At 36.7% G+C, this 12,197-nt stretch overlaps 1 protein-coding gene across 1 annotated transcript in view; it reads left to right on the forward strand.

Annotated features, from left to right (window-relative positions):
• Positions 1-1,696: 1,696 nt before the first annotated feature.
• LOC133657346 (UDP-galactose translocator-like) overlaps positions 1,697-12,197 on the forward strand; it is a 36,692-nt gene continuing 26,191 nt past the window's right edge. The window contains exons 1-2 of the mRNA XM_062058561.1: positions 1,697-2,027; positions 9,113-9,295. Coding sequence (XP_061914545.1) covers positions 1,967-2,027; positions 9,113-9,295 — 244 coding nt within the window. The 5' untranslated portion in view covers positions 1,697-1,966. The remainder of the gene's footprint in view (positions 2,028-9,112; positions 9,296-12,197) is intronic.

Here is a 12,197-nt window from a genome sequence, read left to right on the forward strand (position 1 = left end):
GAATTATTCTGAAATATTGGATGTATATATTTTATATATATTTTAAGAGTTTTCATTTTATATATTCTATAAGGCGGTGCCATATTTCCATGCTTTGACAGTGACAATGGTCCGTGTACCTTCCGTTCATTCTATTTCCAATTCTGAAACTCAAATCAAAAACCAAAATTAGGGCCGTTTTTCGATTTTTATTATAGATGGCAGATTTAAAACAAACAAAAAAGGGTTGATTTTCATTAAAATATTGCCATAAAATTGGATTTTGTGCTGTTTTCCTTTGATGTATTTTTTTTTCTCCAGATAAACACAAAAATCGAATATATGTTCATCCAAAATGCAAAAATGCTTGGTTATCTGTGTGATGACAAATTGAACCTGAAGCAGTATTTTAGCTTTTCCTTTGCGCTTAGCATGTTTTTAGCAGAACGGTAACATCTTTGCTCAGCAGGAGTCCTATTGTCGTTTTAAAAATGTGCCATTAAATAGTTGTCCAACTTCTGTTTCAGAAATAAAAATAGAAAAAATGTCCTGAAATTTGTTTTTTGATTTGCATTTAAGAATTGGAAATGGAATGAACGGAAGGTACACGGACCGACATCACTAGTCTCAATTTTCCCTTACCTAAATTTTTTTTTGTCTTTTATCAAAATAGAAAAAAAAATACACTATGTAAAAAAACAAGTCATTAATAACTATTAAGAACGTATAAGTAAAACCACAATAACAATTAGAACATAAAAATGTGACTACAAAATTGTACGACCATAGCTGATGTGTGTACGCCTGAACTACTCCAGATTTTAGAATAATGAACCCGAAAAAATAATAAAAATAAATACAATTAATAAAATCACCTAAAAAATGTTTGTATTTTAACAAAATAGGAAAAAAATACATTATGTAAAAAATAATTCATTAATAAATATTAAGAACATATAAGTAAAACCACAATAACAATTAGAACATAAACATGTGACTACAAAATTGTACGACCATAGCTGACCATAGCTGATGTGTGTACGCCTGAACTACTCCAGATTTTAGAATAATGAACCCGAAAAAATTATAAAAATAAATACAATTAATAAAATCACTTAAAAAATGTTTGTATTTTAACAAATTAGGAAAAAAATACACTATGTAAAAAATAAGTCATAAATAAATAAATAAATATTAAGAACGTATAAGTAAAACCACAATAACAATTACAACATAAAAATGTGACTACAAAATTGTATGACCATAGCTGATGTGTGTACGCCTGAACTACTCAAAATTTTAGAATAATGAACCCGAAAAAATAATAAAAATACAAATAATAAAATCACCCAAAAAAATGTGTATTTTAACAAAATAGGGAAAAAAATACACTATGTAAAAAAATAAGTAATTAATAAATATTAAGAATGCATAAGTAAAACCACAATAACAATTAGAACATAAAAATGTGACTACAAAATTGTACAACCATAGCTGATGTGTGTACGCCTGAACTACTCCAGATTTTAGAATAATGAACCGGAAAAAATAATAAAAATACAAATGTAAATACAATTAATAAATACGTTTTAAAACATATTCATTTTTCTGTTTTTATACATGTATATTATTTTTTTTATAGTAAAAACAAACGCAAAATTTACATGTACATAAAAAAGAGGGTCCCAAACGAACCGCTCACACCTGGGAATCGGTTCTCATTGTTTACTTACTGAGCCGTTCAAAAGACTCGATTCGTTCGCGAAAGTCACAGCTCTAGCCCATGGTCCAAGTTGAGTACGGCAGCAGAGAGAGAGGGTCGTCTGCCTGCGGAACATCGCCGCTGCCGGTCGGACTTTCTTCCTACCGCGGCCTGTCTAAGACACGTCCGCCTTGGATACAACACTCGCCAGTTTTAGCCCGAAGTCGGACGCGGGGGTGTCGGCCCTGCGCTTGGCCTCGCGCCGCTTGCTAGCAAGAAGTTAGCATGGCGGAGAACCACAACCTGGTGGCCGAGGACAAGACCACCAAGCCGGGCCACGGTGAAGGTAAGAAGCCGAGTCTGGAACTCTTGTTAGCATCCCTTTACGTAATAGTTTAAACCTACTGTGTATGTTTCCTACTGACTGCTCAGCGTTAGCAATGTTTGTTACAACTTTTCATTTTGGAGATCGCCAAGTGGACGAAAGCTGCTAATGCTAGTTAGGTGAGCAGGTGCTGACGTGGAGCTCCCCACTGGCCAGGTGGTGTTTGCCCAGCTCCACTCCCTGATGAATGCCTGCTTGTGTCTAGTTGCGGCCACGTCTCCCGGGGGGCTGTTTCTTCGCCAGTGCACATGAACATGCTAAGTAGGGATGTGCGTATCGATCCTGTGGTATCGATATATCGATACTCACACGCTACTCATTTGGCATCACTTTTCTGAAAAAAGTATCGATATAAACCAAAAAACGGCGTGTGGGGGGTGCAAGCATCACTTTCAGATGTTTTTGATGACTTACTTAACTTACTATGTGCTGGGACACCCCTGTACCTGGCAGAGTATAGAGCTGGCCCAGTCACGTGACAGGAGACAGCGAATGAGCGTCGTCAACGTGCAACACACACACAGCCAGCCGACAGCGATGCAGCCAGGCATATCCAGTGTTGTCCATTTGTTGACTTAAAACAGGCATTGTTTTTTTTTTTTTTAGTAATGTTTACTGAATATTTTTGTGTGGAGTTTGCATGTTCTCCCCGTGACTGCGTGGGTTCCCTCCGGGTACTCCGGCTTCCTCCCACCTCCAAAGACATGCACCTGGGGATAGGTTGATTGGCACTAGTGTGTGAATGTTGTCTGTCTATCTGTGTTGGCCCTGCGATGAGGTGGCGACTTGTCCAGGGTGTACCCCGCCTTCCGTCCGATTGTAGCTGAGATAGGCTCCAGCGCCCCCCGCGACCCCGAAGGGAATAAGCGGTAGAAAATGGATGGATGTTTAAATGATTATCCTAAATTCAAATAATTTCCACACAGGGGAATTCACTGTTAGTTCAAAATTGCTTGAGTATTTAAAACAAGATAAGAAAGAGATACAATTTGGAGATTCTTCATCTTTGCATTACAGTTTTATTTTTTTCCAAGAAAATCTTGAATATATGATTGAATGTGATTTTGGTTTTAATCTGTGACATGATTTCTTACATTTCGAAAATATTAGCCTATTTCATATTTCATTAATTGCTAATTATATCACAAACTTTAAAAAATAACTGCAGCTTCTTGCAATTCGGATTTGACTGTTAATTGGAAAGCCCTAATATTTAATTATTATTATATATAATATATAGTTATTATTATATATAATATTTAATTTATTTTTCATATTTATGTTATTTATTTTAATTTTACTTTTATTATATATTGACCATAATAAATGTGGTATAAATGGTCTGTATTTGTCTTGTGATTTGTCTTAAATAATAACAATAGTAATAATATTTTTGACTGACAAAAAATTGCCAATAAGAAATTATTGGTATCGGTATCGATGAAAATGCAAGAAAAAGTATCGGTATCGTATCGAATCCTAAAAGTGTGGTATCGCCCATCCCTAATGCTAAGACAGGTGTCACCAACCTTTTTGAAACCAAGGGCTACTTCTTGGGTACTGATTAATGCGAAGGGCTACCAGTTAGATACACACTTAAATAAATTGCCAGAAGTAGCCAATTTGCTGAATTTACCTTTAACTCTGTTATTATTAATAATTAATTATATTTATCTTTGTGGAAACACTGATCATCTTAATGATTTCTCACAATAAATATATATAGAAACAGATAAATATCAATATGCAACACTTTATTTTTATATTTTCTCTAAGTGCACATTTTTCAAATTGAACATTTTCAAATGATCACTTCTAAGACAGTCTTGTGAAATCACAATATCCCATTTTAACTAGCTAGCCACTAACATTTTTTAACAAATCATGAATTACTTTGCACCATGTTTGTACAAATAATAACTCATGTAAAGTACAAAAGTAAACTCTCAAATTTTTAAATCATGTCCCACTTTGAACTGGACACCAAATCTGTTATCTGTTTCTTTGTCAGTTAGTGGGAAGCCTGGCATTGCATGCTGTTAACTAGTGTGTTGTACTCTGGTGTGTAACTTGACACTGCAACTCTGAGTGAGTCTTGCAGATGTGCATCAGTGAGACGTGTTCTGTGTTTGTTCTTGATGAAGTTCATGTCAGAAAAGGCTGATTCACAAAGATAAGATTTTTCCTCATTGTTTGCGGAACCTTCTTAATCTTTTGGGCATATTTTCACAGCAATCTGGCCTTAAGCTTAATTATGATAAATGTAAAATGTTAAGGATCGGAAATCTAAAGGGAATGTCCTTTCGAATGGAATACAAAGTGCCTGTTTTGTGGACAGATGGACCAGTTAACATACTTGGTGTTGTTGTCCCAGAAAATCTGGAAGATCTAGGCTCAGTAAATTATGATAATCGACTAAGAAAGCTGGACAAAATTATGCAATTATGGAAAGGGAAATCCCTAACCTTGTATGGTAAAATGTCTATTGCCAACTCGTTAATTATTTCTCAATTTATTTATTTGTTTTTGTCATTACCAGCTCCATCACAAAACTTTTTAAAGATTTATGAGCGGAGGGTCTTCGATTTTGTCTGGAACGGCAAACCAGAAAAGATTAAAAGAAAGGTTTTGTACAATGAGTATGAATATGGGGGCCTGAAACTTCTCAACATGGAAGCTATGCGTCTGTTTTTAAAAGCATCAATTGTTCCAAAGATGTATTTAAACATTGAGTGGTACACAAATGTCCTGTTGGACAAAAAACATGTACTGTATCAAAAGAAATTGTATCCTTTTTTACAAGTGATCCCCTCCCAGAGAGTCTGCTGGGAAACATAAAGGAAACAATCCACTCATAGTGGTGTTTTCAATTTTATGTGCCAGAAAAAAGAGATGATATTTTGCAGCAGTTAATATGGATGAACTCTAATATTGTAATAGATGGAAAGCCTTTCTTTTGGAAAAATATGTTTGAAAGAGGAATCATTTTTGTCAATGATATTATCAATGAGAATGGTAAAATTATGAAGTATGATGAATTTAGAGCTATGTATGGTGATGCTTGCTCAAGCTTTTCATTTTATCAACTAACTGGAGTAATTGGGAAAAGATGGAAACAAATAATTAGTTATGGAACTACTAAATTATTAGTTTGTAAACCTCTAATAAGAAATTCTAGTTGGCAAAAAGGAACTAAAATAAATAGAAAAATATATAATTTTTATTTAATAAAGAAATCTTTGAAGGCTGCCTCATACAACAGAAATGGAAAATGGGAGGACTTTTTTGACTGCCCGTTGCCATGGGATGCCATAGTCAAACTAATCTATAAAACCACTATCGATGTGCAAAATCGTTATTTTCAAATTAAAATTATTTATAACTTCTTACCCACAGGGAAAATGTTAAAATTATGGAATATGACAGAGTCAGATGATTGTCGATTTTGTTGTCAGGAGCCTGAATCCACCCTGCATTTGTTTTGGTATTGTCATATTGTGTCTTTGTTTTGGGTGGAAGTTGAAAAAATGTGTTTAAGGATTGGTTTGTTTATGAAGCTTAATGTGGTTTCTGTTATTTTAGGAGAGTTCATTGACAATCATGATTTAGTCAATTTAATTATAGTACTCGGTAAAATGTTTATTTTTAAGGCCAAAAACAGATATTCACTTAGTATTACTTTCTTTAAAACATTTATTCAGTATTTTCTAACTTTAGAAAGTTACATGGTTGAAAACGATAATCTTGCCAAAAAACATTTAAAAAAAGATGAGAAGTCCTCAAAGACTTATTTTGAAAGTATAATTATGTTTATAGATTATATGATATCTGTTGTTGTGTTCCCTAATTTGAGTGACCTGGACATAATCTGGACTGTACATAAATGCTTATTTTGAAAATGTAATTTTGTTTATAAATTATATGCAATCTGTTGTGTTCCCTAATTTTTTTCTGTGTACATGAATGAAGGTGTGTGTTGCTGAGTCCGACTTGGACATTTTCTGGACTGGGCCTGGTTTAAAAAACCCTTCAAACAAATCTAATTTCATTGACAACCTGGGGCCGTACTTATCAAGCTTCTTAGAGTGCCATTTTACACTTAAATCCTGAGAATTTGCAAAATTTAGTCCTACTCTCAAACTTAAGAATAAAAGCTTTTTATCAACGTTCTTAAGTCTAAGAATCACTCCTACTCTCCACCTTCAGACCTTCAGAGGTGTCTTAAGTGGTTAGGAGTTGCCAGCAGGGGATGGCACTGAGGCGAGAGAGACGTGCGCGAACGTTCAGGGAACGGAACAATGTTTTTTTTTTTTTTTGATGACGAGCACCTGATCAAACGGTATCGTTTAGACAGAGCTGATATTATTTTTGTCACATATTTAATACTTTTCGATTGCAGTGGGCTAGTATATATAGAGCCACCCACACCAGTTTCAAATTAGTTGCCTAATTAATGAATTGGAAAGAAAATGTTATGACAGTAGCGTATGTGTGTGGCCGTGAGGTGAGTGACGTCAGTGAGTGTGTGGGCGATAGAAGAGAGGGAGCGGTAGCGTGAGTACCGGTGGGGACTAGTTTGTTTTGTATTATTTTGTAGTTTATTGTCAAAATATACACTCCCATTGTCCACTTAAATATTTCCAAGATATTTCTTTATTCTTAGACAACGGATTCCCTTCCGTGATTGGTCATTTCTATGGACACAGAAATGACGTCACCTAAAATTCCGTTTACGGCACATAGTAATGTCGTAATTCAGCTCTGAGTGTGACACTTAAGATTCAGTCCTACACTTCGCTGAAAGTGTGAGTAAGACGCTTGATAACTAACTTTTAAGTGCAGCTTTCAGCGAAGAATTTATTTACTCTTAAGTCAACTCTTAGCAGACTTCTTAGGAGTAATTCTAAGAAGCTTGATAAGTACGGCCCCTGGTCTGTTGAAGATAAGGCCCTTTTTTAAAAAATAAAATAAGATAAATAAATAAAAAACATTTTCTTGGATAAAAAAGAAAGTAAAACAATATTAAAATAATTACATAAAAAATAGTAATTAATGAAAATGTTAGTGGACCAGCAGCCTATACAATCATGTGTGCTTCAGGGACTGTGTCCCTTGCAGATGTGTTGTCTATGTTGTGGGAACCAGGGGCCGTACTTATCAAGCTTCTTAGAGTGCCATTTTACACTTAAGTCCTGAGAATTTGCGAAATTTAGTCCTACTCTCAAACTTAAGAATAAAAGCTTTTTATCAACGTTCTTAAGTCTAAGAATCACTCCTACTCTCCACGATATTTAAGAGACCTTCAGAGGTGTCTTAAGTGGTTAGGAGTTGCCAGCAGGGGATGGCACTGAGGCGAGAGAGACGTGCGCGAACGTTCAGGGAACGGAACAATGTTTTGTTTTTTTTGATGACGAGCAGCTGATCAAACGGTATCGTTTAGACAGAGCGGATATTATTTTTGTCACAGATTTAATACTTTTCGATTCTTTGTTGATTTCTGTATGTGGCTGCAGTGGGCTAGTATATATAGAGCCACCCACACCAGTTTCAAATTAGTTGCCTAATTAATGAATTGGAAAGAAAATGTTATGACAGTAGCGTATGTGTGTGGCCGTGAGGTGAGTGACGTCAGTGAGTGTGTGGGCGATAGAAGAGAGGGAGCGGTAGCGTGAGTGCCGGCGGGGACTAGTTTGTTTTGTATTATTTTGTAGTTTATTGTCAAAATATACACTCCCATTGTCCACTTAAATATTTCCAAGATATTTCTTTATTCTTAGACAATGGATTCCCTTCCGTGATTGGTCATTTCTATGGACACAGAAATGACGTCACCTAAAATTCCGTTTACGGCACATAGTAATGTCGTAATTCAGCTCTGAGTGTGACACTTAAGATTCAGTCCTACACTTCGCTGAAAGTGTGAGTAAGACGCTTGATAACTAACTTTTAAGTGCAGCTTTCAGCGAATAATTTATTTACTCTTAAGCCAACTCTTAGCAGACTTCTTAGGAGTAATTCTAAGAAGCTTGTAAGAAGCTTGATAAGTACGGCCCCAGAATATTGGTAGCAGAAAGAAATAACCCCTTTTGTGTGAGTGGGTGTGGATGAGTGTGCATGGGGGAGGTTGTTTGGGTTGATGCACTGATTGAAAGTGTATCTTGTGTTTTTTGTATGTAGATTTAATTTAAAAAAAAAAAAAAAAAAAAAAAAATTATTTATTTATTTTTTTAAATTTTTTTTTTTTTTTTTTTTTTAGAACAGGCCCGCGGGCGACTCATCTGGTCCTTACGGGCGACCTGTTGCCCGCGGGCACCGCGTTGGTGACCCCTGTGCTAAGATATGCCGTGCTGTGTGTCAGTCTTCTCCAAAGTGGGCTGGCTCAGGGTGGAGGACAGAGTAAAACAACTTGCACTGAGCCTAGTCTATAAAATCCGCTACACCTCCCTGATACCGAAGTACATGTCAAGCTACTTCCTTAACGTAAATGACTGCCATAACCACAACACCAGGGGGAGCTCCACTAACCACGTTAAACCCAGATTCCGATCTAACAAAGGTCTTAACTCATTCTCTTTCTATGCCACATCAATGTGGAATGCGCTCCCAACAGGTAATTAAGAAAGGGCATCTCTATCCTCCTTCAAAACCGCAAGAAAAGTACACCTCCAGGCAGCTACAACCCTAAACTAACTCACTAACTCGCTCTCGCTCTTTCTCTCTCTTTCTTCCCCCCTCCCTCCTATGTGTCTACTACTTGCTGTACATATCCTACCAAGTCAGACCTACACTGTTCCAATATCCATTTCTCTGTTCTCAATTGTTGATGACTGATGATAACAACCACACCTCGGATTGTAAATAATTCAATGTGATTATCTTGTGTGATGACTGTATTATGATGATAGTATATATCTGTATCATGAATCAATTTAAGTGGACCCCGACTTAAACAAGTTGAAAAACGTATTTGGGTGTTACCATTTAGTGGTCAATTGTACGGAATATGTACTTCACTGTGCAACCTACTAATACAAGTCTCAATCAAGTCAACCACAGGTGGAAGTACATCAGCCTGGCCCTGCTGGTGGTCCAGAACTCCGTGCTCATACTCAGCATCCGTTATGTGCGCACGATGCCGGGCGAGCGTTTCTTTGCCACGTCGGCTGTGGTCATGGCAGAGGTCCTCAAGGTGCTGGCGTGTCTCCTCATCATCCTGTTGCAGGAGAGGCGTAAGTAGCAACGACATGTCCTCTCCTGTCTCCTGTCCTTACCATGAATTGATTAACGTGGACCCCGACTTAAACAAGTTGAAAAATGTATTCGGGTGTTACCATTTAGTGGTCAATTGTACGGAATATGTACTGTACTGTGCAATCTACTAATAAAAGTTTCAATCGATCAATCCTCGCCGTGAGGCGTCGTACTGCCAGCAAAGATCCTCGTAACACACTTTACAACGATTGCCGTATTTTTCGGAACATAGGGCGCAGTGAATGGGTCGTATTATATTCCTACATTTAAAACACTTCCTTGTGGTCTACATCAGTGGTCCCTGACCTTTTTTGCACCACAGACCGGTTTAATGTAGGCATTATTTCCAAGGACCGGCTTTCCACTTGTGCCAGATAAATACAGCAAAAATAAGTGCATGAAAAATACAACTCACCATAACGCTGAATTAGTGGGAGGCCTGGGCTTGTTTCTTTGCAATGAGATCCCCAGCAGGTTACCATCAACCTGCTGGGCACTGCAGATGGAAATCAGCCTTTGGCTACAATCTGTCACATTTAAGTATCATGTCACAAAAGTTATAACAAATATAACAAATGGCAACTTTCTATGAGGAGTTTTATTGTACATCTAGTGTACAGCTCCACTAATGGACATTGGGGTGTTACTTTAGGTGTACAGCTCCACTAATGGACATTGGAGTGTTACTTTCAAAGACAAAATTAAAGTATTGCTAGAAACATAATTTTATATGGGACTTCATTGTATAATATGTATAGTACATGTTCCAAAAAGAAAAAAAGCATAAAACACCACCAGAATTACAGATATTACAAGTCAAAGTGATGAAGCTTAGTGTTACGCTCATGACTTGGTGTAACTAAACATTACCCTATAAGATGAAGGCAATTGCATTTTATTGATATTTGAAATGTATTCAATGTTTATAAATGAATATTTAAATATACTAAATGTAAAAAAGGGAATAAATATTCAAAATATCATTCAATGAAATCTAGTTTGGTTACGCCATCATGAGTGCAACACAAGGTTGTAAAAGTTTCAACTACAATTCTAAATAAGATGTCAAAAGCAAACTGAAATCAAATACACACAGCTTAAAGATTGATCAATACCTATTTAAAATTAGTAATACATAAATATGATGATTTATCAAAATATAAAAGAAATATACCTGAACAGAATGCTCATGATGGTTACACCAAAAAGTAACGCTATGAATCGCGTGTTTCCAAGTTTTAGGGGAATTTTTATGCTATTTCCAAGCATCTCCTTTTTATTATCGTTGATTTTAAATGGTCAAACTAATGCATATTATATATGCATGCCCTAGTAAACAAAAAAAAAAGTCATATTTGTTTTGATTGTTACATTTTGAAGTACATTTGTGCAGGTGGGTGCGAATGTACCCATTACCAGAGCTGTACACTCTATAAACAAGCTTATTGGTGTTTCTAGTGCAGACCTGGGCAAATTAAAGCCCGGAGGCCGCATGCGGCCCGTTAAGCTTTTCAATCTGGCCCGCCGGACATTCCCCAAAATGTTTTTAGATCTTTAAGATGGAAACTGTAGCTGCCATTATGAGGTGCAGTGATGTTTTCAAATGACCGTAAGTCTTGAACTATACAAAGTATTTCAATGGTTGGAATCTGCTTTTGCATGATATTATAGTTACTATGGTAATCTGATTAGTTACTATGGTAATCTAAATCACAGCAGCTCAGACGAGGCGCCAAGCAGTGTGGGTGGGGAGCGTTTCCACAGTGTCAGCCTGAAATGCGGGTGTCAGGGACAGACGCGGAAGGAGATTTTTACAACCAAGTTCTAAAGCTTAGTGATCTATCACATATATCAGATTTTAGGTGTGTTTTTTTTACCCTATTCATTCATATTTCGCTGTTTGTTGCATTTTTGTTGTGTTTTGCTTGATTATAAAATATGTCGATAAAGAGGGGGTGTGACATTCATATGTTGTCAATATTCAGTGTTTTTTCATTCATTGTTGATGTTGTAAATCCCACATTCTTTATTTTCATGCACATTATGGGTGTCTCATTCAGTAAAATTGTTTTAAATTACATTTCGTCTGTCATAACGTTTTTTTAGCATTCAATCAGACATTATTGTGAGTTTTTGTATTAGTGTTCCTAAAAATCATTTATATCGGCCCCTAGACAAATTTTTTTTTCTCTATAATTGGCCCCCGAGTCTAAATAATTGCCCAGGCCTGGTCTAGTGGGACAGACGAAAGTTAAGTCGGAGAAAATGCAGTCGTTAATAAATTATTTAATGTTTCTCTGCGGCCCGGTGGTCAATGCGTCACGGACCAGTCCCTGGACCGATGGTTGGGGACCACTGGTCTACATTACATGTAACGGTGGTTCTTTGGTCAAAATGTTGCATAGATTGTTTTACAGACCATCTTCAAGTCGCTTTCTGATAGTATCTTCAGGATGCGCCGTTTTGCGGGCGGTCTTCTTTTTGGTGGCTCTACTTCGACAGGATCTTCTCCCCGTCATCTTTCTGTTACGGGTATTTTTTAGCGCTTCCATAGCGAGGCTACTGACGGATATAAGCTAGAACTGTACGCTACTTTGTATTAGAAATGGCCCCACAACAAGAGGATAGAGAAAAAGGAACTTATTAACCACAGCGTGGGCTACAATGGAGGACTCGCGCAAATTTTTGGTGATTACGCAGATCCCAAATACACATCAGCAGGTACCAATAGGTAAGAAAAGTTGGTTTTGCATAATATTGCGAAACAAAACACCAGAAATGCCTCCTAATAGGTGCCCTTTTGGGGTCCTTGTACACACACCAAAATAATACGTATGTTGAAGCACAGCATGTCTCACTATGCTAGCCGTAAGGCTCCGA

Source organism: Entelurus aequoreus, linkage group LG01 (assembly GCF_033978785.1).
Source record: "Entelurus aequoreus isolate RoL-2023_Sb linkage group LG01, RoL_Eaeq_v1.1, whole genome shotgun sequence".
NCBI classification, from domain to species: Eukaryota; Metazoa; Chordata; class Actinopteri; order Syngnathiformes; family Syngnathidae; genus Entelurus; species Entelurus aequoreus.